The 26,005-nt window shown below is 40.9% G+C and overlaps 1 protein-coding gene and 1 long non-coding RNA gene across 4 annotated transcripts in view; one reads left to right on the top strand and one right to left on the bottom strand.

Annotated features, from left to right (window-relative positions):
* syndig1l (synapse differentiation inducing 1-like) overlaps positions 1-15,419 on the top strand; it is a 45,052-nt gene extending 29,633 nt beyond the window's left edge. For all 3 annotated transcript variants that reach the window (XM_074615901.1, XM_074615902.1, XM_074615903.1), the window contains 2 exons: positions 1,875-2,012; positions 12,239-15,419. In XM_074615901.1, coding sequence (XP_074472002.1) covers positions 1,875-2,012; positions 12,239-12,397 — 297 coding nt within the window. In that variant the 3' untranslated portion in view covers positions 12,398-15,419. The remainder of the gene's footprint in view (positions 1-1,874; positions 2,013-12,238) is intronic.
* The window catches only part of LOC141756297 (uncharacterized), a 33,054-nt gene continuing 8,008 nt past the window's right edge, over positions 960-26,005 (bottom strand). Inside the window, exon 4 of the long non-coding RNA XR_012591437.1 lies at positions 960-1,025. This is a non-coding gene — a long non-coding RNA (uncharacterized LOC141756297). The remainder of the gene's footprint in view (positions 1,026-26,005) is intronic.

Genomic DNA, 26,005 nt, shown 5'->3' with positions numbered 1-26,005 from the left:
TTTTTTTTTCAATGCCATCTGTTGTTTAGATGCCGAAATGTAGGAATCTGCATATCTCAAAACTAATGAGAAACTAATGGGCCATCGCAAAAAGTCCATGAATACGAGCAGTGACATTACGCGGAAGGAAATGATCCGGCATGCAGAGGCTCGTCTATGTTTTGTTTCCCATTACACAAATGGCTTTGTTCTTTTTCAGTGAATGCAGATTCTTTTTCCTCCCAGTCGACTTAAAAATCACCTCTACCTGTGCACACATAAAGGGAAACTTTTTCTTTCATCTGTTACAGTGAAATCGGAAGTCTGTCTGCACATCACCGATGATCAAACCTTTTCAAAACTTCACAGGAAGTGGATGCACTGACCACGTTGAGATGTTGAAAGAGGGCGCTACAACTTGTTTACTTATTCTGATTGGCCCGAAGGGGTGCCACAAATATTGTGGGGATATGACACAGCTAGCCAGGCTCTGTCCAACGGTAACCAAATCAGCACTTCTAAAGATGACTAATTAACATGTATCATGTTATTTTGTAAGGACTAAACAAACAATTTATGAATATGATGTTTAGAGGTGCATATAGGTGGATTTTGTTACCTTTGAACAGCCGTTTCCCCTTGTTTCAGTCTTTATGCTAAGCTAACCGACTGCTGGCTGAAGCCCTAACGTCACATGAGTGAACTACTTCTTTAAAGGATCAGTGTGTAACATTTAGGGGGATCTATTGGCAGAAATGGAATATAATATCAATAAGTATGTTTTCTTTAGTGTATAATCACCTGATTGATCCGTCGCCACGGCGCTTTCTCTCTCTTGCTTCACCACTCGCTTGCCACATACAAACACACTCTATGCACTGGCTCTTCTCCAAATGACCTATGCTACTCTTACAACAACTGGCTCTTGAGACATATTTCGCGTCAGCCACCGTAACTCTCAACACGCTTGGCACACGGGAGAGACTTCAGTTGGTTGCAATCTCCTCACCTCACCACTGCATACCGCCAGATCCTACACACTGGACCTTTAAGATAGTTGTATGAATGTCAGAGTTATCTGAACCCACCTGTTTGTTTACTGCTACATCACCACTCATAAATTGTAACATGCAGCAGGCAGTTTGTTAATAAATCAATACACATCACATTTAAATATATAAACAATGAATCAATCTGTTTTTCTCAATCAATACCCCGCCACTTCTGGCGGAATTACAAGCATTGTCTAGCTACATAAGGGAGCCTGAATGTTTGTATTGTTCTGATAATTGTAGCCTCCTTATAACATTGAATCGAATATGAAAGGTTAGCGTACATTCTGTTTGTTTTACTGATGAGAGGAAAAAAATGAGGGTCTGTTAACTCTACCTGAATGCATTTATTAGGTCTCATTTATAAAGTATTTAACATGTGTTTATGTTTTCAATAACACATGCATAAAGCAAAGTTGTGAGTTATCAAACATATATCCCTTCGAAATGCCCGGTTTACCTATTCAAGGAAATATAAAGGTGATAAGGTAATAGCGGTAAAAATGGTCAAGAATGTTCATTTACGCATAAATGATCAGCTCCGGTGGCCAAGGCGCAACCGGAACGCGGTGCAGAATCTACTAAGTTGCACGAACCTCAGTCAGATAAAGGATCAATGAGTCAGGCAGACTGGACAACGAAACAACCCCTCTGCCCTTGCACTCTCTCAGCTACTAGGGGATGGTGAGGAGGGATGGCAGGTTAACAAAGAGGGATGCATTTTGATCATTTTGAACAACGGGGATGGCATCCCCCCCTCATATTGCCTTCTGATAACATTTGTACATGTACATGGCACAAAACGTGTGTGTGTTTTGACCCAAGTTGTTGTTCTCTGTGCAGACGGACTGCTCCAGTGACAGCGAGAGCGAGGACAACTTCATAGTCGTCCCTCCACGAGACCACCTCGGCTTGGCCATCTTCTCCATGCTCTGCTGTTTCTGGCCTCTGGGGATCGCAGCGTTTTACTTCTCACAGGGGGTGAGGTCACACACACACACACCCACACACACACTCATATGAACACATGCATGCCATGCAGACGCCTACAAAGCTGTGGTCTGTAACACATGCTGTTGAAGGATGAGCATCTGTCTGTAGAGGTCTAAAACAGGTGCATCCTCCCACGCATACATCCTTATGAATTTGTATACATGCGAGCACACATGCTCGGCTCTATGACTCATCACCAAAGGATGAAGGCCTATCACACATAAAAAAGGACCCTCGTACTGCCAGTGCAAGGGCACTTTTTTACTGGGCAATTCATCAATAACTCAAGGCCAATAATGGCCGACTTTAGGGATAAGAGTATATAAATCACTTTCAAGGCTCTATCTGTAAACTCCAGGAAATACTACGAAGAGAGACAGCCTTTGAACTTGAGGATTGAACGTGAACCAAATTACAGGTGTGACGATAACGCATTAAACAGCCTTGTTTAAGCTGTAGTTTGGAAAGCAGTATTTGGGGGAAGAAATGCATGAAAAACGCACTAAAATACAGTTTTGTTTAGTCCTTCAGACACAAATATACCGTTTTCTGAATTATAACTGTCAAGCAATTAAATCGAAGGAGTGTCTTTACGGTTAAAATATCAGATCTTATATGCAGAGCTTGAGTGTTAAAGCAGCAGTAGGCAAGATTGAAGCAAATATGATGACCAAAAAGTTTTTTTTTTATAAAACGGTCACTATATACTGACATAGTAGTACATGAAACAAGTAATCTGAAAAAAAATCATGTGCCTCTGTGTCCTCCGGTGCTGTAAAATGAGAAAGCTTGTGACCCGGCAGTCATGTTGAGATCAGCTGAGGAAATACCAAGCACCGCCGACCAGCCGTAGCAAACTTTCTCATTTTACTGCTAAACAGTACACTACAAGATGATTCTGAAAACATTTGAGGCGAGAAATAGGCATTACAGTAACAGAATATTGATTCAGATGTGATCAGCGCTGCCTAGTTTGACCGTTTGATCGGAGTTCGCGAGTGATTGACAGCTGTCTCCATTGATTTTTTAAAGCCTGAAAACAGAGCCATGAGGAGGTGCAGAAGTCTAGTTATCTCTCAAAACCAAATGATCTTCCCAATGCCAAAATCATTCTGCCTACTGCCACTTTAAATACCTTAATGGGTAATAGATAAGACAATATTGCCTTGCCAGAGATGTTTACCTTGATGGAAAGATAAAGCCACATTATTATGAACTGTGGAGACAGCCGTGAACACGCCCGTGTGATTTTAGAGTACGACCTGTCACGATGTGACAAGGCAACGCTGTTCATTTCGAAGCTTGCACATAATGGTTGTCTAATGGATTCCAACTGGACTTCCTCCCTCTTTTCAGTTCTGTGGGAAACAGCTCCGATGATGATGATGTGTCAGTCAAACACAGAGCATAGAGGTCTCTTACTTGTCTTGTCGCTAATCAATTCTGTCTCTCTTATGTGTGCACGATCGACGTTAAAAGGCCATCACACACATGCAGGCTACGTTTAAAAGCACATGTAAACACACATACCACACACACACACACAGAAAGATGGGCTTCTCAGTAAATTGTTCTGTCTTTGACTATAAATTCTTATCAAAAGCTCGAGCATTTAGCCGACTTATCTGCGGGGGCGAGCAGTCCGAGGCAGATGAAGGCAGTAAGTGAATTATCTTGTCAGGAGCTAATTTGATTCTTCCTGGGTAATTATGGGGAAGTGATGGCTGTGTTTAGGGATGGATGGCTTTTCTGCCAATCTCCCTCCTTTAGAAGGTGCCGTCCAAGAGAGCTGTCAGGAAAAAATATGGTAGGAGTCTGGGATCGCTTCATTTTATAGCTCAATAACCCACTTCACTGGTCTTCATTTCATTCAATCGTTCAGGGAGCCCCCCCACCCGTTACTAACTAAATCAATTAACTCTGTAGGATCTAATGCGAGGATATTGCAAGTTTTTAGCAGAACATGGCCTGGAATGGGATTATCTGTGTGAACTTCTGCACCATCTGTACATCTTTAGAGGAGTGTGTAGGGATCTGTACCAACCAACAAAGTCAGAGTGCAATATCTCGATTTTCTAAAAAGACATAGAATTAAGGTATAATACCATATCTGAACAGTTTGGCTAACTGTAATAAAAAAGTTGCTTTGACTGTTATCAGTCCATTAAATAGGCGTCATCAGTCGCTATAAGCACCATAGATGTGGGTCATTAGGGGCCTAATACTGTACGTTGTAAAAGTGAAAGCGAAACTTGAATAGGGCTCTCAATTGATTAAAATATTTAATCACGATCAATCGCATGATTGTCCATAGTTAATTGTGATTAATTGCAAATTAATCATACATTTTTTTATCTGTTCAAAATGTACCTTAAAGGGAGATTTGTAAAGTATAAGTACTCTTATCAACATTGGAGGAAATCAATTAACAACACAAAACAATGACAAATCCAGAAACCCTGTACTGCATGATTTGAGCAGAAAAAATATGCTCAAATCATAACATGGCAAACTGCAGCCCAACAGGCAACAACAGCTGTCAGTGCGTCAGTGTGTCAGTATGATGACTTGATGACTTGCTCCAAACTGCATGGGATTATCATAAAGTGGGCATGTCTGTTAAGGGGAGACTCGTGGGTACCCATAGAACCCATTTTCATTCACACATCTTGAGGTCAGAGGTCAAGGGACCCCTTTGAAAATGGCCATGACAGTTTTTCCTCACCAAAATTTAGCTTAAGTTTGGAGCGTTTAGTATGATGTGGTTGGTAACAATGGAATCCTTAAGTTTTCTAGTTACATATGATGCAGTAGCATCTCTCTAGCTACAACCTAAAAATTACAAGTTCCGTTAATGTGTTAAAGAAATTAGTGGCATTAAAATTAATTTGCAGTTAACGCATTATTATCGCGTTAACTTTGACAGCCCTAGTTTTGAACACAAATAAAATGCCTTTTTTAGGCTTAGGCAACACAACTACAACTTCGTTTTGGTTTCAGTTTCGGGAAAAACATTGTGTTTTGGCTTAAAATAACTTCATTTCAGAAGTGAAAGCGAAACTTAACGCTTGTGAACACAAAGACAACTGTATGTTGTTGGTTTGACATGCATTGCAAACCCTGCCTCCTGGGCGAAAGACCCTGTGTTTTGTTTCCCATCCGTCGCCCCCGACCTCCACCCAATATAGTGACTGACTTCCGCTTCTGCTCCGGTCATAATTGCTACGCTCGCTAGAGGTCGCGGCCGTGTTCTTTCAGTGATTTACCATGTAAATAGATGATAAATCCTACTATTGACCCAGATTTATGGTGCTTATAGTGACGATAACACTTATTTAATGGCCTGACAACAGTCCAATCTAATCTAAATGGTTTTTTTCTCAACTTTACTGTTCTTGTTGTTAATCCTCTCTGCCTTCATATAGGGCACTGTAAGCAGATGCATTATGGGATTAGACAAGGGCAGCAGAATGAGCCGAGACGAAAAGTTTAGAATTGATAGCACATCAGCTTCGTCACTTACTCCCGAGGACATTTACAAACAAACAGCTTAGCGACTATAATAGAGTCTGTGGACGGCAGATCAATAGTGTTTTTGTCCCACTGGAAGGTCAGACCCGGTCAAACAGAGAGAGCCGCCGCATTGGGAATTTGAGGGAGGGCATCGACAAACACACAGAAACAGACGTGCATTCATATTATGCTTCATATCCTATTCGCCAACGACTACATCTTTAATTCCGTGTAAACGTCTTTATGGTTTACCGTTTCAGGATTTAGCGTTAACCGCCTACCCAACCAACTGATAATGACTAAAACGCCGTGATTATCTGCGGGGAAATTAGCTCGGAGCGTTTGATTGGGAAGCGGAATTGAGTTTCAATTATTGCCGCTAATAGGGTGAGTGTTTTGTTTGGAGTTGCTGGTGAATGTTTCTCTCCGCTCGGAGACATCTGTGCTGGAGAGTGCAGAGTTGGGGAGCCGCAGCAATTCCTTTCACGATTACAGAAATAAGACTCCCCTGAAGTTATCTTACAGCATACAAGTCATCATAACGGAGGAAAATGAATGAGCTAATTATGGCGAAGCAGTTCATGTATTTGCATGGCCGCCTATGCGGGGGGAGGTCGAGAGACCAACAGAGAGAGGGAGAGAGAAAGAGAGGGGTTTTATGTGTTGTTTATGGAAGGAAAACCTGTTAAGGGTGCTGAATTGACTTCCGAGAGCGCGTCGCAATGCGAGTCTCCACGCGGCTAAGTCTGAGATGTTATCTTTTTTTCTATGACACCACATTTCAATCATTTTGTCAAGGTTGTGGAGATAAAGCCTTAATGCTTCTAACCGCTTTCCTCTCAAGGGGATTCAAGGAAACATCCTCACAGTGACATACTGTATACGGTACATTATACAAGGCTGATGCTCACAGAGAACACAGCATACACACTTTCAATCTACTACATCCGTTTTGTCCACATTCTAGCTTTATTACATTTAGTCTTTCAGAGTGATGTCCCTCAGGAAGAGCCACAACATGCTTTTATTACATTATTTGAGTTAGGTGGAGAAAAAGATTGATAAATCAATTACAGTGTTTAATAAATGGGATCAGTGGAGAAATGAAATAACAAGCATGTGCCCTTCAACTCCGCTTCCTGCCAGTGATGCAGACTATTAAACTGTCCACCGTCACATTATGTCTCTTTTTTAGGATTCTCTCTTCCTAAAGACCTTGCCTAGGGGGGGGGGAGCGTATCATCAAAAGGAGAATGTGCTCAGTCTCATTTTGAAAGCAAACTCCATCCTAATTTCCCATAAGGCCTCCATAATAGTGCTTTTGTTTCAATAATTACAGTATTGACACGGAAGCTAAAGGCTCTGCCTTGAATACATGTCCTTTGTCTAGATTTGCTTCTTGACCTTTTCGAGGCATTTGTCTATAGAGTCTCTCACTGGCTCTCTTTGTCTTGGACTATTAGGCATTGTCTTCTAAAACCGTCTTGGCACTAATGAAGCATTTGGTGCACAGTGGGAAAGACCCCATGCGTAGTGTTTTTCAGTATGTAACAACCACTGAAAATGGGAAATTTTACATTCATTATTTATTTATTATTCTGTCGTCAAAACTGCTGTGCTTAAAGATGCTGTGAGATGATGCCGAGTTGGCTGCCACAGAAAGCATTTTGGCTATAACAGACTGCCTAACCAGTCAGACAAATCTGATCCCGTTTCAATAAATGCCTCAAAAAAAGTCTCCCTACCCTAGAGACAACCCTAACATGGTGACACGCAACGTTGCATTCAGGAACTCATTCCATTAAAACAAACCACTTGAAATGAGTAAGTAGCCATTATGCAGTTAGAGAGGTATCGGTCCTTTCTGCATTTGCTTTACTTAGCAGAAGTGTGGATCGCAAATTAATCACACATTTTTTTATCTGTTCAAAATGTACCTTAAATTGGAAATTTTGTCAAGTATTTTATACTCGTGGGAGTGGAAAAATATGCTTGCTTTATGCAAATGTATGTATATATTTATTATTTGAAATCAATTAACACAAAACAATGACAAATATTGTCCAGAAACCCTCACAGGTACTGCATTTAGTATAAAAATATGCTCAAATCATAACATGACAAACTCAAGCCCAACAGCTGTCAGTGTGTCAGTGTGCTCACTTGACTGTGACTTGCCCAAAACTGCATGTGATTATCATAAAGTGGGCATATCTGTAAAGGGGAGACTCGTGGGTAGCCATAGAACCCATTTTCATTCACCTATCTTGAGGTCAAAGGTCAAGGGACCCCTTTGAAAATGCCCATGACATTTTTTGAGCATTATTCAGCCTCCTCTGCGACAAGCTAGTATGACATGGTTGGTACCAATGGATTCATATGATGCCAATATCTTCACTCTAGCTTTAAAAATGAGCCTGTTTCAACCTCTGAAAGATCAATTGCGTGAATGTCTTAAAGAAATTAGTGGCTTTAAAACGAATTTGCGTTAATGCGTTTTTATTGCGTTAACTTTGACAGCCCTACTTGATACCTTCCCCCAAGCCCAAAGATCAAAAAGCATGGTATTTTAAAAGTGTGTGCCTGAAGACGATCAACTGCCTGGTGCCGGTAATATTATGTTCCTGCAGTAGAGGAGGCTGCAAATTTCAGGACCATATTTCTAAGACCTAAATACTGCTTTCGGTCCGCTGCAACATGATCTCACAGAAATAGCCTACGTGAAATAACCACGACCGCATTACGTGTGCCACCGCCACGGAAACAATTTTGGTTAAGGCAACAAAACTAGTTTGTTATAGGTTTAGGAAAGAAAAGAACGTTGCGTTTGTTACGTAACTTAACCTTTGCAAACTGTTTGTACAGCGGATGATGACAGAGCCGCTAAAGGTCTCAACGACTCCTGAGAGAGAGAGAGATGCAAGATAACCGAGTGGAAATAACATGTATTGTGGGGGTAAACAGTGGGGCAGCACAGTTTCATTGGTAAGATTATTTAAACTTAATTAAAATGGTAAAACAATGAGTATTAAACAAGCATTTACATTGTAGACAGTAGGCATCGTGAAAAACTAGGGCCCCAGAAATGTGGTACTGAAACTGCAGCCTCCTCTACAGCAGGAACATGCTACTCTGTACTGGAGGTAAACCCGTTTATTTACTTTTTCAGAGATCCTTTATTGATTTTTTTGGGAAGAGGATTTACTCGTGGGGAAATAATTGAACAAACTGAACAGAGATCCTTTATTTGTTTGGGGAGAGGATTTACTCGTGGGAGGAAAAACTGAACTGAACAAATGTAATTTCTATCTTTTGTTATGTATTGCTGAATCCCTGAAAAATGTTGTTTTTTGTTGAACTCTGGACTCTTTATTTTTGGTGAATTGGGACTTGCATTTGATCATCTTACACTTGATTCACCAGATCAGCTTTGTTCGAACCAATCCGACAGCATCCAATCAAGAGAAAACCATGAAGAACTAACATGTTACTGAGCGCCATGTTACTCTGTTGTTAAAATGGAATTGCATTTGGTGAAAAGCGCATTATGACTTCTTTAGGACTTGAAACTCAAAGTTTAATACTTGGGACTTGAGTGCAAAGACTTGACTTATTTGTGACTTGCAAAATAATGACTTGGTCCCACCTCCGCTTAGCAGTATTTTGCTGTGATACATCTGCCATCTCTGTCTTATTATTCTAATGTTGTAGACTAAACCCAGGCCAAATCGCACTTTAAGTCAAATGTAATTTGCATCTGTCTTACTTAATTAACTTGCTACAAAAGTGCAGCCAGAAAGATCCAGACTGCCGAGCCAAACGGGGAATAGTAGAGTTTAGATGGGAGTTCACAGTCTGCGCTGCTCTGGCCCTGTCTGCATGACTGTAGTGCAAATGGGCAGAGGCTATGAATAATAGAGTATTTTTTTATTATTCTAGGTACATTGTACAGATGAAAAGGCATCAGTAAATATTAAATATTCATAACAAATGAGAAAAAATCATCTTTATAGATAACAAAAAACTGGCACATGAATTAAAAAATAAATTTGACATGTAGCCTGTGTGAGCTGTTTATTATTACTGTTTTCAAATTGGTTTAATAATGGAAGACGTGATTTTTTTCAGAAACTATTCATCTCTCCAGCGTGTGTTACATTTACCTCAGGCTCTCCCTTCAGTTCGCCACGCAGAGCACACCTAAAAATAAAGGAGGCACCGGGTCAGGTGCCCGAACCAGCTGGCTCCTCTCAATGAGGAAAAAAAGCAGTGGCTCCATTCCAAAGTCCTCACTCCGTTACGAAGAGCAAGGTTAGGCATCCTGCAAAGAAACCTCATTTGAGCCACTTCTATCCACAGTCTGCGAGCTTGTGAGCGAAAACCAAAGGTCAAAACAAGGATTTGTGTAGAGACTTGCTTTGGTGTTTATTTTTCTATTCACTGCCATCGGCAGATACAAAATCAACACCACCTGCAGACTGCATCCAGCTAGCGGTCACAGTCCCTCTTAACCTCAGCTGTGAATAAGAAACATAACCTTGTCTTCTATTGGAGCTCCACTTCCAAAATAAATGGGACAGATTTTTCTAAGAGATGACTTTGGCTCACACCAGCTTAATCACACTCACTCACATCAGCTACATTATCATTAGAATGAATTCAAAGTGTTCTGGCATGGAGATGGATATACAATACAAAGTCCAAACAAAACCACTGTGTAACAATTTCCACTGTTGTCTCTGTGTGTATTTTCTGATCTACAGCTGCCCTCTATTCAGCTATATGAATGAAAACAACAAATCAAAGCAGGCGTCGCTCTTCCCTCCATTTCCCTCCTGGCAAGCGAGTTCATTCAAATAATAAGATAGCCAGAGGATACCCAGCACCAGCAGCAGTGTAAACACATCAACAATGGGCAGAATATACAAGAGAAACCACTATTCATTGTTGTATTTTCAAACACTCATATCCAGTTACATAGCTGACGTTTCCTATTTGGCTAAATAATAAAGGGCTCAGTAGTTTATTATCTCTCACTCATTAACAGGGACTCCCAGTGATTTTTTTTTATTGTATTAAAGAGGACCTATTATGCTTTTGTACTTTTTCTCTTTCCTTTAGTGCGTGTTTTTTTGTGCATGTAAAAGGTCTACAAAGTTACGAAGTCCAAAGTCCACGCCAAAGGGAGTTACTCTCCCCCACAGAAACACTGCTCCCGAACTGCCTGAAACGCCTGGCTTGAAGTCCTGCCTTTTTTTCGTAACGTAGTGATGTCACCAATTAACACCTTTGTATAATACCTGCCTAGCGGCTAGTTTGGCACACCTCAAACCAAGCTAGTTAGAGCAGAGCTGTAGCGGAGTCTGAAGAGTTTGGTTTGGTTGACCAATCAAAACAGTGGGCCAGCTGACCAATCAGAGCAGACTATGTCTTCGTTAGTGTATAATCACCTGATAATAAGAATCATTTTGTTCCCTTAGAATGAGCTGTTTATATCTACATAAGGAACGGGTCCACTCCACGGAGTACACAATGTTGCACCGCCACGTTTCTAAAGTAGCCCAGAACGGACAAACCAGACTCGGTTAACTTTCTCCTGTTTGGGCCAAAGTCGAAGCCGCTCCTGTCGCTGCCGCTTTCTCTCTCTTACTTCACCACTCACTTCCCATGTACACACACACTCTATGTACTGGCTCTGCTCTAAATGACCTACGCTACTCTTACAACAACAGGTTCTAGAGAGGGCCATTCGTGTCGGCCACGGTAGCTCTGCAACACGCTTGGCACATGGGAGAGGCTTTAGTTAGTTGCAATCTCCTCACCTCACCGCTAGATCCTACACACACAGGACCTTTAAATACTAAATATATTGTTTACAAGAAAAACTCCACGGGGCACTTTTGAGTTTTTACCTTAAGTAACAAATGATTTAAAGCTGCTGCAATATATATTTTGCAATGTATCAAAGGACTATATATAATGTGAAAGGGGAACTGTGTAAAACACCTGTAATTTAAGCAGAATGGTTAACACAACACCACACAGAGGATATATGGGTTGTAAAAATGCACTATAACCTTAAGTACTCGGTAACTGGGTCATGCTGATGGGGGTTGTTGTCTGGGAAAATAGGTGGTAAAAACCATCCAAGCACACAAATAACCTGCTTTTTAATGACCGTTTTCAAAAGATTTTACAATGTTTAGTTTTCACCTTTTAGTGCGAGGTATTGATGAAGTCCTTTCTTAATGTTTTCCCAAACAATGGCAGCGCTGTCTAAAATGTACTCTTCAGATTTTTGGTTTGCCAGAGCCTTGAAAGACGTTGTTAATCTCTGCTGCTCTTTGTCAAGGTTTTTTTTTTTTCCTTTAATTATTGAAATTATGATAAATCTGTTTTCCTCATATGTCATTTCTCATTCAGTGCTAGCAGCCGATATGACCACCACCTCCACTCCGTGACATTTTCACACTAATTGCCATTTTTTAGTCCTGCCATGCATGATGAGCTCTCCCGGGCGACGCCGAGTCGCTCGGTCAATGGGCCCATCCTCCGGTTGCATGTTTTCTTCACAGCGCCTCAGAAATAATAGACAGCTTCTGTAATTACGGCTCTTTTGAAAAATAGGTCACCCTTTCTCTTGAGGTCCCTTCCAAACTGTATCTGACTCTCTTCTTCTCTTGCATTTCCTCCTTCCCCAGACCACCAAGGCGGTGAACAAAGGTGACTTCCCACTGGCCAACATTGCCTCCAGACGTGCTTTGTTCCTCGCCGCCCTCTCCATCACTATAGGCACCGGCGTGTACGTGGGGGTGGTGGTAGCTCTCATTGCCTACCTTTCTAAACCAGGACACATATAGCAGCCGCACCTCCCGTCCGACGCACCTCCAGGGATCCCGGGAAGAGAACGACCCCTCTCATGGGAACGGCATTGCTCCTGCAGACTTGGAGGAAAAGTTTTTTCGGGGATGTACAGTTTTTCCCCTCCGCCTTTCCAGCTTTCTCTCCCTACAGGCCCTCTGTCAGCCAAGATTAGCCACAGTGACTGGAGAGAGGTCAAGCTGGAGGGTGAGAAGAGGGGGATTTGGGGATAGACAAAGTTTTTTTTTTCATTTTGTTGAGACAGGGAGAGGATTTGAGTAATGGAAGTATTCCACGTTGGAGTCCAGTTTGCATCCCATTGACTTAAACCCCCGTTGGCTTCATCCTCTTTTTGGCTGGTTCTTAACTTCCAAGACCCCTGGAGACACATTGAGGAGGAAACACTGAGCTGCACACTCAAGCAATTATTCGAGACTTTGAGGAGGGTTAGAAATCATCTCAAAATCACCCCTAATCTAACTCTGTGTCGCTGTTATTTGAGCTGCAGTTAAAATCGGAGCCTTTCCGCAGATTCCTGTCTCCTGTCATCTCAGTTTGCCACCCAGGACCGTCTTTAATAGACCGTGAGCTGCTCTCATCGACTCAAAAACACCACGGCTGCAATAGATGGCCATGCTCACATTTTCTTAAAATCATGACAAAGGACGGCTTTCATTTCCGGAGAAACTTCAGAAAAAAAACACCTGATTATAATTTCAATCAGAGAAGAATAAAGCTCCGAGAGGAAGAAAAAAAAGATCAAACACGATTAGAGGCTGTTTCTGTCTCATTGAACAATACGCACTGGCATGAATTACAAGAATCTAAGGAGCCTCAGGCCTGTATTTTACCTCCGAGAAGGTGTCCATCCATCAAAGACATGCCCGAAATCTAACAAAATCTGTTCATACCAGATATGGTTTGCCTACGTACATGCAAATGTGCTTCTTTTTTTTTTTGTGTTTGTCTTTTTGTGTTCCCCGCTGTCTAAAAGGCACCTTGATTAATCTCGCTTTAAGGAATGTTTCATTTATAGCCTCTGAAGCAAAGCGCCGTATGCAAGGTTGGCCAGATGGTCAGAAATTCAGGGGAAACCGGTGCACAGCGTCTCCCAAAAAACACTGCATCTGTTACGGCGATGTGAAAAGAAACATCAGCCGTTCACAATGGGGCGAGGAAGTTGTAATAAATCAGGTAGATAATGTCGTTAAAAGGCAGGCCTTACGTTTCCTCCGGGGCTGCGCATACAAACAAAGCGTCGCAGCCTGACAGCTTTCGAATTTAGCTGTGATCAATTATTCTTTGCATGACTCTAGCTATGCCGGCAGTGCACCGCTACGCATGATTGATTGGATGCAGAACTTGTTTTTGTCAGATCATAAAAAAAGCTTAAATTAAAATTTATCAGGCTGTGAAGGGGCTCATATTTTGTGCAATGCTTAAACTCACATTCCCCCAATTCAGCTATTAAAACAGAGGACATTTCATAGTGATAAAGCACTCAGACGCTTCAAAGTGTTCCCTCACAATTTCAAGAATTATCACAAGTTGAAAAAGCAGACACACGACAGGCAAATTCACTGATTCTCTTTGTATGAAGGGCTTATTAATGACAGTTTGTGTTTTTTATTTTGCAGGCAGATGATGGCTCAAGCCTCAAGAGGTGACATTACACACTTAGTTTCCCTGCACAGGTCTTGCATTAGTCATACCTGACATTTATGGCGCACAATTAGCTCCCCGTAATGACTTTTTCTGAAGGAATGTGTACTCTCTGGAGCATTGCCCCAAAATAGCACAACCACATTAATTTCACTAATAAGCCACTTTTGGCGTCGGCTGGTTGCTGTCAAACCCTGCAAGTAAACAATCCATTTACACATCCTCGGCTCTGTGAACATTTGAAAGTAACCGTGTAAGTCGGTTCTGCAGTGCTAATGAAGAGTGAATGTTACCCGTAGTTCTCCAGTTTCCAGTGCGCTTTGCTTATATAAAACTGCAGCTCCGAGACTCTTCTTTGAATTTTATTCTTGGCTGCCCGTATGAATAAACATAAAGGAAGTAAGATAATGATTGGCTGAATGCCAACTGATTTCTAGGTATTTGTTTGGGCGCCTTAAGATTCACCTCGTTGAGTTTCTGGTCATCTGAAAAGCTGGTCATTACACAGGTAAGGGATAATGTACAGTGAGCCGGTCATTGTTGTGAAATAAACCCCGACAGGGCGATGCGGTTTTGCGTCTTGCGGTTTATTTCGCAACAATGACCCGCTAGCTGTACATTATCCTGCTTATTACACGGCTACTTACTTAAGAAATCAATAATTTGACACAAAAATGGTTCTTCAGAGTCCAACATCAGAACTGCGCCCATAGCAACAGTCATACATAGCAACGGTCTGCTATAAAGAAATAACAGACTGTAGAACGCCGTGATTGACCAATCAGAATATAGTATTCAACAAAGCCGTGTAATAAAGCCTTATAACCTCGCACCCCTTCGGGCCACACGTTCCAGTGGTAACTCACGATTCCACGTCAGTGCACGCACACGTCATGACCATCACTGTAACTATACCAAAAGACTCTGTACGTCCGCTCTCATCCTTCGGAGAAAGTTTTATTGCTGATAACGATGAAGATGCTTTGTGTTATGTAGCGTGTCATTCAAAATGATGTGTTCTTATCTGGCTTCTTTGGCAACCTGGTATTGTGCAATGTGTCACAACAGCACGCGGGTTTCAATGCTGTTGTTATTTCCTTCTCATTGTGACGAGTTAATGTACACATCACCGCAACAAAGACTGAATGCATTTCCTCGATGGCCGGGTGATCTCTTTGTGTCGTGCTATTAAGCCGAATTAAAGAAGATGGCGTGTTTTTTATTATGTTTTGGGGATTTGTTTGTTCCTATCATGTGTGAACGGCAACGTGTACATAGTGCAAATAAAGACATGTTCCAATGTAATGACAAATAAATCAGAAAGGAAGGATGTCCTTTCTTAAAAGCAAAAACATGTTTTTCTCTGTGGTTTATATAAGCTCTGTAGTCGGATTCATATCCACCCAACGACCTGAGAGAACCGGCCCAGTAATTGAGATGCTTGAGTTGTCCTTAAAGCGATAGCAAACACAGACTGAGTCATGGAGTGTAGGTGGTTTTGCCAGAAAGAGACAGAGGAGCAGCTCTGAAATTTGTAGCTGCAGTGTTCTCATAGCTGCGTGCAGGGAAGTACACCTCTCTCTGTGCTGTCACCATCACGGTTATTGAACATAAATGCAGAGCTGCACTCAGCTCAACATTTCACACACTGAATAAAACAGTTGCAGGACAAACTGACATTCCACACTGTGCCTTTATATTATTTTGAGAGTCACATTCATGGAGTCTAACAGAGCTTTAGTGGGTTGGGATTGTTGGGGATGTGGCGTATTATCTACAACTAACCTTTTTCGTCTGACGTACCCCCCCACAGCAATATCAGATGAACTCAAGTACCCCTTCATCAACACCACCCAAATATGTTCTTATGAATGGATCATAAACTGGACGAACCATTTCAACTGATTATCATGACTTTTAGCCGACTATTTCAAAACTGTGTCTATTTATGTATATTATTTTAACTCATTAATTGTAGGCATTTTTACCTTTTATCCATTACTTTTAACTAACTATTGCAACTGTTTTTTTTTTACTTTTATACTTCTATTTCAATTGTTTATTCATTATTTTTAGCTAACTATTTCAAAACCGTATCCATTACTTTAATTATTTTAACCCATTACTTTTAGCTATTTTAACCTTCTATCCATTACTTTTAGCTAACTACTTCCAACTGTTTTCTTTTTTACTTTTATACTTCCATTTCAAAAGTTTATTCATTAATGTTATCTAACTATTTCAACTGCATATGCCTTTTAGCTATTTCAATAGTTACGCTGTTAGCTTTATTCATTACTTTTGAGCTAACTATTTTTAAATAGTTTATCCATTATTTTAACTATTTCAACCCACTTAACTATATTATATTATATTTCAACCATTAATTCATTACTTTTAGACATAGGCCGTATAAGAAGTGGACGTAGTCTCCGTGACGTCACCCATTGGTTTGTGGATTGCCATTTTGAAGCCTCAAAGTTGGCATTTTGTCCGTCGCCATCTTGGTATTTTGCAACCAGAAGTGACACGAGAGGGTGGCGCTAAGTACAACCGAACTCTGAATTAAACATTTTTCGGCGACCAAAAGGTTATAATTCATTTTCATAAACTGAAAACACACTGTGAAAGGGTTAAAGTTCTACGACGAAAACACGGATAATTACCAGACCGGACAACGCCGTGGTAGCGACCTGTCAATCACAAGGTAGCCACGCCCTGAAGCTTACCTTTATGGTCTATTTGATTCTAAATGGGACCATTATTTACTAAATGAACATCATGCTGTATTGAAGAAGACTTGAAACTAGCGATCAAGACCATAAACTCATGTTTACAATGTTTACTGAGGTAATAAATCAAGTGAGAAGTAGGGTCATTTCCTCATAGACTTCTATAAACAATCAGACTTCTTTTTGCAACCAGAGGAGTCGCCCCCTGCTGGCTGTTAGAAAGAATGCAGGTTTAAGGCACTTCAGCATTGGCTTCACTTTTAGCCCACTGCTTTTAGCAAACTATTTCAACAGCTTATCCTTTATTTTTAAAAGTTTCAGATACATTTATTCATTAATTGTAGCTATTTAAAAACTTGGTCCAGCACATTATTCATCAGCCATTATTCAACCATTTATCCATTACTTCTAGCTATCTATTTGAGCCATTTATCCATTACTTCTATCTATTTGAGCCTTTTATCCATTCCTTTTTCAACATAGTGAATAACTATTGACAAAATCATCCCATGTAGGTAGTAAAAAGACCTATGTGATACAACTGAATCGTTCTGTCAGAGCTGATTCTGAGCTAATGTAGATTTAACATGGCTGGCCGGTGTACATGCAACAACAGTGGATATGACTGCAGCACCAGCCAGGGAACAGCTCTCATTACTCATCGGTGAATAAGGATGGAGTGAGTCACTAGCTGATGTCTTTGTCAGTGAACACGCTGCAGCACAATAGACGATGTTGAGGTGCTTGCCGAGTCATCAGGGGTGAAAAATGCTCATATAGAAACAAAACAAAGAGCACGCTCTACTTTTCTCCCCATCACCGGGATATGCTAAACAGGCTATGCTCAACACCAGACACACAGGCAGATTGAATTAATAAGCACAATAGATCAAACGAAGACTGCTGTGTTTCCCAGCGTTCAGTGACTTTGCCTGAGCAAACAAGAGTGAGCAGGAAAATATTTTGCTCGTCCTCCGGTGTTCTGTCTGATTTGTGCAAGAGGGATTTCACATGCTCTCTTTAAAAAGGATTTGTGAAGATCTTCAGAAAAAGGGCCTGTTATTATAAAGCTACAAATAGAATCATCAAAAACTTTCAATCAGTTTTTTTTTTTTTTAGATTTGACTCTAAAAAGCAGTGATGATGGGCGTATGACTCCCCCGGTTCCTCTCATACAGCATGTGAGTCAGTTTTCATCATCTCAACAACCGTTTCTTAGTGGATCATGCAGAAGATTATCGTCGGAGAGAGATGAGCCTGGCTTAATTTGCTTCTCTTGTGTTTCTAACTGGAATAAGCTATACAACGCTAAACTGCGGTCTTTTTCTGCGAGTGCGGTTCGTGAGATTGGTTATTGTATTTCAGTTAAGGATGGTGCAATAACCTGGAAACCTCCACTTTATGAGCTCTCCCACTTGCCCACACATGACAGGAACGGTTTCACGGGTGGATTAGGCAAAAGGAGTCCACACTGTGGTACAATTTGTGTTAATTACAGCTTGCATGGCACATGTCCCTCACTGATTGTTTCCAGAGTCTGATTCTTTTCTTAAAGCTACAGTGAGTAGAATTGGTAGTGAGTTTTTTTTATAAAACAGTCGCTATATCTTGACAGTAGTGCATGAGACAGATAATCTGAAATAAAATGATGTGCCTCTGTGTCCTTGGGTGTCCTCCGTTGCTCCTAATGGCATCTGCAAGATCTCACAGACCGGAGGAAAACAACCAATCAGAGCCGAGCCGGACCATGTCGCCTGCCGCCTCTGAGCAGCTGTCAATCACTCGCGAATTCCGATCAAACGGTCAAACTAGGCAACGCTGATCAAATATGAATCAATATTCTGTTACTGTAATGCCTATTTCTCACCTCAATTTTTTTCATCTTGTAGTGTACTGTTTAGCTGTAAAATTAGAAATGTTTGCTCCGGCTGGTGGGCGGTGCTTGGTATTTCCTCAACTGATCTCAACATAGCTGCCAGGTCCCAAACATTTTCATTTATTAGCGCTGCCTAGTTTGACCATTTGATTGAAGTATGCAAGTGATTGACAGCTGCCTCCGTCGAACGAACAGCCAATAGGAACGCTCTCTCTCTCTGAAATGACCTGTGATTGGCCAAAGTCTCCCGTCACGGGCTAGATTTTTTAAAGCCTGAAAAGAGAGCCATGAGGAGGTGCAGAAGTCTAGTTTTCTTTAAGAACACTTGAATTACTGAAAGGTTATTAAGGATTGTTCTCCCAATGATGCCAAAAAAAACGGTTTAGCTACCATTGTTTTCACTGCAGTGAACAGTAAATGTTTTTTTTCCTACAGAAGTGGAGACAGGTGGTACAGCTTTTGTAAACCAGAACACAGAGACAGGAATGGAAAGAGACTGAAGTTGATTGCAAAAGTGATAGGCAATCATATTGTTTTCCCAACCTGCCAGAGTGTAATAACCTGCACAGAAATCCAGAGGATCCAAACTCCTCTCAAATCTTTTTGAGGTTTGTTTGGGGAGATAAAGTGTCTCCAAGGCGCCTATTTCACACCAACGAGGAAGCTGAGAAAAATAAAAAGCAAGCGAGTAGCCTCCTCCCACTGAGGTCATTTCCCTACAGCTGGAAAATAAGAAACAATGCATATCATTTTTCTCATATCAACACTTGGTTAACCTACTGGATTTGGGGTGGTTCACAATGCTACATTTCATTGATTTGGCAAAAAAAAATACAGAAAAGATATGCTAATTTTAGGTTTTTTAATGGAATTGCTTGGGGCATTGGAAAGGTTTTTTGGACAGATTGCAACCCTCAGATAAAGAGGCTCATTTAGCTTATGCGACTCAGGCACTTTATAAAAAATAGCACAATGAACAGGTGCTGCTTTTTAACATACCTTGTGAATTTTTAATGCAAGCCTGTTAGTGGGCACTGCCTTTTTCTGCTGAGAGGAAGCTGAAAAGCCCCAAACCACACAAAAACAAAACAAAAAAAGGCACGCAGATGTTACGTTCTCTAAATGTTCTCATCTCGGATGACAGGACTAGCCAGGCCCCGGGCTGTTTCGGCTCCATTTCCATAGCGGTCCCTACGGTTACGGCTATAGATCACAAAAGCATTCTGGTCATGAAAAAAACAATCCCTTTGGTACAAACGTATTCCCGTCTCCAAACTGAACGCTGCTGTGGAGCTGCACCTATCCCTCCATATCCTGTCTCTATATTTAGGCTGGGTATTCTTTGTAGGTATATTTGATTTTACTTATCTCTTTCTATAAGGAAACCTCAGCGGAGAGGAGAATATTCTGTCCCTGCTGAATAACACTGATTAGAAGACCGTGCTGTATTTGTCAGCTATTCATGAGAAATAGTTGGAAATGGACGTGCATCAAAGTCCTCACAGTTTAGTCTGTCAGCAGTTAACGTTGAAGCGAATGTGGAATTAGTGCAGCTTTTTGTTCTGAAGTTAGCAAATGCTAAGATACTGTACACACACACAAAGACAAATCTAATCAACATTGGAGTCATAAAAACATAAACTACACCTGAAAGTTTGATTTCAAGCATCATAAGAGATTAGGGCTGTGACGATTCGCCTATCTCCCGATTGGATACTATCAAGATATTTGGGTGCTGATTCGATATGTATGGCGATTCTACAAGTATTGCGATTCGATATTATGATTTATTGCGATTTTTGTTAACTTTTTTAACACTAGAACATGGGAAAAAGTTGAATCATACACTTCTAGGGACTTTTACTTTGGAAAATATCTAAATTAATACCGTAAGAATGTTTGATTTTCAGCATGTATGTAGTCAGAGATGTCCTAAATCCAATTTATCAGTAATTGTGAGGCATTATTTTTTTTATTTTTTTTCCCAGCAACCCAAAAATCAAAGAATACAGACATTTCTCTCAAATTAGTGGTATTTTCTTTTTAATTTATAAGGGCCATGTAATGTTTTATACTTCTGGTGAATATAATCCAATCAATATTATTTCCATATATGTGTTTTGTATATACAGTTCCCTTTGTTAATCTTATTTTGAAAACCGGACGTAGTCACACGTGTATACTTCCTCTAACTTCTCCAAGTCCTCCTCTAGCCCTCCCGTCAGCTCCGTACTCTTTATCCATCCATGGTCAGCTCCATCGGGGCCGTTTGAATGCATTTAACATAAATGTCAGTATATGGGTGCTCTACAGTTGTAGCGTCAGCCGATTTGACCACTGAGATGAGAGTGGTGGCTGGCTTGACCGCACATTACCGCAATGCGATAACGTTTCCTTTCCAAGACAGAGTTAGCATGCAGCTTTAGCCATGATGTGTAGCTGTACTTTTCCTGGTAATGTGTGAAACCCAAAGTGTTTCCATACTTTACTGTATGTGTAGTGTTTACCATTTTGGATTTAACATGTGAGAGTGCAGGTATCCATGTGGACCCTCCTCTGTTTTCTACTTTTTCGTTCGGGCTCGCGGCGGCCGGTTGTTTTTTTTTGGTTACAGAACGTCACGTTACTCTGACTACAACAATAAAAGCGTTAACTTCCTTCTACCTCTGCATGGACTCAAATGAAGCAAGTATATTGATTCTAGCATTAAAAAAATCGATTTCAAAACCATAAAAAAAAAAAAATCGCGATAGGTGAATCAACTTTTTTTCCCACCCCTATAAGAAATAATGTGGAAGTTAGTTTATTGCAAGACTGGCCTTTTCTATTACAGAAATGCTTGCATAGTAATAAACTTGTGGCACTTTGAGTCAAGAAGAGGTATACATGAAAGAGCCCTTGAATTAAGTTGTGCAATTATTTGCACATGTAAACCGTTGGTGTCTCAGTACAGCATCAGGATTATTGTTTACCTTGCAGCAGCAGTTTCTTTATGCAAGCAGATATCCAGGTTCATGAAGAGCCAGTGAATAATGCAGGTCTGCCTGAGAACCTCTCATACAGAGAAAAAAAAAAAAGCTCTCTCTCTCTCTCATCCATGACTCTGCGCACCTCTCGGAGAGTATATAGGCTGTGCGCTTCCAGGAAAGCCCATTCAAATGCAATGAAAGCGTTTTCACATAATGTTTTCACATAACTCGGGCTTTTATCTCGCTCCTGCACTTGTCAAGTTTGTCTGTAAGCAAAGGGGGGAAAAAAGGGGGCGAGATGGAACTAATTTTATGGATTTTGAAGCCCTCAGGACTGGAGATACCTCTGTAAAGATTTATTTATCAACTCGAAAAAGCAAGTAAGGGAGTCAGAGAGGGGGAGACGTGAGATTGTGCAGAGGAATCTATGTATGTACAGCTATTCAAAGTCGGTCAGAGGGAGCAGCTGGTCGGCTCAGGGGAGAACTTATCTTTCTTTGGAGGATAAGATTAGGTAAAAAGCCAACAAAGCAGTTATCAATGCGTATATACAACACGTTATATTATTCAGCTTCACGGGCCTGCGGACTGTTAGAATGGAACAGATGTGAAGCCTTTGCTTTACTTGGGTATAGTTCAACATATTGAGAAATATGCTTACTCATTTTGAAGCTATGGCAAGTAGCCAGTTAGCTTAGCTTAGCATTAAGACTGGAAACCGGGGGAAACGGCTGTTCTTGTACTTAGCTAGGATAACCAGCTGCTGGCTGTGGCTTCGTATTAAGAAGAACAAATACATCATTCAAGAAATAATAGATCAGTGGTGGAGGAAGTATTCAGATCCTTTACTTACTACTAATACCACACTTTAAAAATACTCCCGTACAAGTAAAAGGCCGGCATTGAGAATATGACTTAAATAAAATACATAAATACAAAAAACAACATTTAAAATAGATGTAAATAATTACAAGGAAAAGCAGCAAATCCTCACATTTGTGAAGTCAATTAATCACTTAGTCGATGGACTTTAAAAGGGGAATATCACCCTAATTAAGAATACAATATGTTATTTCCATGGCCTGGGAAAGTTCAATCAATATTTGTGAGGCTGTGAGCTCCTCTCTCTCAAGAAAACCAGCGAAGTAAGTCTCAGACTTGTGATGTCATAGGGTGTAACATCTGGAGCTGCTCCATAGACAATGAATGGGAGACTGATTTTATGGACACACAAAATGTTTGTTTTCTCTTTTTTATACCCAAATGAACTTTATTCTATTGTAGTGGTGTCAGTTTTGAAACAGAAAATGTTCCCATATACTCAGAACATTCCCCTGGGTGCTCTCAGTGTCATCTATAACATATCTACCCATTCATTGTCTATGGAGCAGCTCCACACTTTATACCCCATGACATCACAAGTTCGAGTTTTAGTACTCTAGTTATTGGATTTAGGACAGTTGTTCATGTTTACTAATATTTTCTGGATTGTCTTAGACCATAGGAATAACATGTATGAATTTTGAAAATGCACATAGTTCCCCTTTAATCTTTTCAGCCCTACTTGTATATACTGTTAGGTAGTTTAATTTAAAACAAAGCATCATATTTCAGAAGCTCTTTGTATGTTTTGTATGCAAAATTATTAATTTGTAAAGTAACTAGCTAGTAGTAGTAGCTGTCAAATAATTGTAGTGAAGTAAAAAGTACAATATTTCCCTCTGAAATGTAGTGGAGTAGAAGTAGAAACTGGCATGAGAAGAAAATACTCAAGTAAAGTTCAAGTATGTCAAATTTATATTTAACTTACTTAATGTAGTTACATTCCACCACTGTAATAGAATAAGTGTACTTCCCAAAATGTGAAACTATTCCTTTAAAAAGGGACTGAAGTCCTATGTCACATGAGGCAAAATATAAACCAGCAATGAACACATTTATCAATCAACATCAGTGACAGTAGCAATACGCCTGAACATGCTACAAGATAATGAGTGTAGACTTTAAACATCTTCAGATAATTTATCTGTCTCAAATAGAACTGATTAACAGTGTGACACCGCCGTTCACACACAACCAAGAAACACACGCTCAGCCATTTAAATCTGTTGCCGGTGGCAAAAAGCACATCGATTCATGTTTTAGAAGCAGAAGTGAAAACTAATCTCCTTTTTCCCTCCATATTGGCCTTTGTGTGCGCTCAGGTTTGCCTGCCTCATAAACATTTCCAAGCAGTCGCGAGACTGTCTATGAATTTAAAAAGCTATATCTTCCTCGGGACAAAGAGGAGCAGGGCGTGGATGAAATGGACAACTCAAAAGCGACCTGCTCAGAGCGGTGCTGCGGGTGTCTGGTGACAGATGCCCGTCCTGAAGGAACTGCCTTAAAAAAAAGCACCCATTTCTCTTCCACACCGGTGATAAAGGACAGAAAGTAGACTTTCCCCCTCTGTTCACAAAATTAATGCTTTTCATGCCAGCGTGGAAGACAGATGGAGTCCATGTGTCACTAGTTGGATTTAAAAGCTATTTCATTAACTGAAACATTAAAAAGGAATCAGCGCAGCAGTTAGAGTGGCTCAGACCTTTCACACCGGCGGAAGTATGGTGGAGCCGCTGCTAATCAAAACCAGCGGTTTGCCTCAAGCAGTGATACACTGCAGGGGAAATATGGGCATCCATTGCTTTTATGACCGTGTAGTGCCAATTTGCACGTGTTAATTGAGAGCAATCGAATGTCTACAAGGCAAAACTGACTTTTCGAATGTCAAGGTTGCAAAGGATACCAACTGAGGGAGGACGAGTCAATTATTTCGTCCCTTTGCCTTTCCTCCCACGACTTTTCCCGCAGATCTGCACATACATGTAGTCATGAAACGCCACCGCGAGCCAATTAGATAAACGACCACGCTGGATAGACTCATCTCTGTCATAAAATGTCACTAACTGGAAAGAACGATGACATGTAAAGCTCGCGAGTAATAAATCTGTCCACTTCCTTTAACTCCAACTGTCACATTAATGATTCCTAAAAGATTACGGCATTTCAAACGACATCTGGACCTCCTCGGAGTGTGCTCATGCTTGATTGAGTTCACAGCATCTCGGCGGGAGTTTTACTACAGACTATCTGCAGACTAGATGACGCCTACAGTAGCATGCAGATATATAGCAACATGAAATGGAAAGGGTAACACTTTGAATAATGCACCAGCCACCCACACACACACACCGACATTTGCTACTGTCATTATCTTTAACAATACACCCGGCTCGGTGGGAACACCCCCTGCAGCCGCCACTCGCAACTTTCTCTTGTTCCTCTGCGCTCGACTCATAATTTCTTCTTTCAAACATAAGTCTTCCTGTAGTGTTGGCAAGATGGCCAAATCCATTATCTCAGCCTCAGCTGGTGAACCGGTACATGGGGTGTCTTAGAAACAGGTGAGATTTATCTCCTTTATTAATATGGCGGTACACTTGTTCTCCCGGTTTATAGCTCAAGAAACAAAAGATTGTTTGCAGGAGGCTGCACTTAACGCTCTCAAGTTTTCCAGCTGGAATCAACAGTGTGATTATGAGCCCGGCTAATTGCTTCAGCGCTATCGAGCCTCTTTGATTAACAGCAGCGCTCCATTCTAAACAAATTAAGACTCAAGTGACACAGAATTGAAGCATTTGCCCGATCGCGTGCAAAAGCGAACTTCGTCTTCGAAAATATCCGTTTAAAGGGACTGTACTTAACTTTTTACACGTATAAATTGTTTTTTATGTGTGAACAGGTTGAGCCCTCACGCAACTTTCTGGGTTTCCTCCATCAACCGGTAGACTGCTTTTAATGTAAAGGATAAAGGCCTGTTTTTCCAGGAAATTCGAAGGGATGTGACGTCATGCGCGCTCGCGAGTGCCTTAGCCGTAGCTTACATTCGTCTAGAAATGGAGTCCTCTAACGCCAACAAACGACCAGCCCCCACCACAACTCAGACTCCAACACAAACTTCACAGAAGCATAAACATCGGGGGGGAACTAGAATCAACATCAAATCATGGAGGGACCTTATGCTAACATTATTGCCAAGCATAAGAAATATACTATAGTGATATTGTGGTTTTAGCTGTCATTGACTTAACGGCCACAGGTGTCACTGTTAACAAGCAATTTCTGTTTCTAACAGAGAGTCCCTTTAATATCTCCAGTGCCACAACTTATCATGGACCCTCAGAAAGATCCATTCAATTTCAACAAATAGTAAAGAGATTACAGAGCAAGACTAAGACGCTGCCATACAGATGTCTACTATTGCTGCTGCGTTGAACAGAGTCGCTAAAGTTGCCATACTCTCACTTAATGCTCTCAATTTTTCCAGCT

This window comes from Sebastes fasciatus, chromosome 18 (genome assembly GCF_043250625.1).
Source record: "Sebastes fasciatus isolate fSebFas1 chromosome 18, fSebFas1.pri, whole genome shotgun sequence".
Taxonomy (NCBI): Eukaryota; Metazoa; Chordata; class Actinopteri; order Perciformes; family Sebastidae; genus Sebastes; species Sebastes fasciatus.
This window is presented reverse-complemented; position numbering and strand designations above follow the sequence as displayed.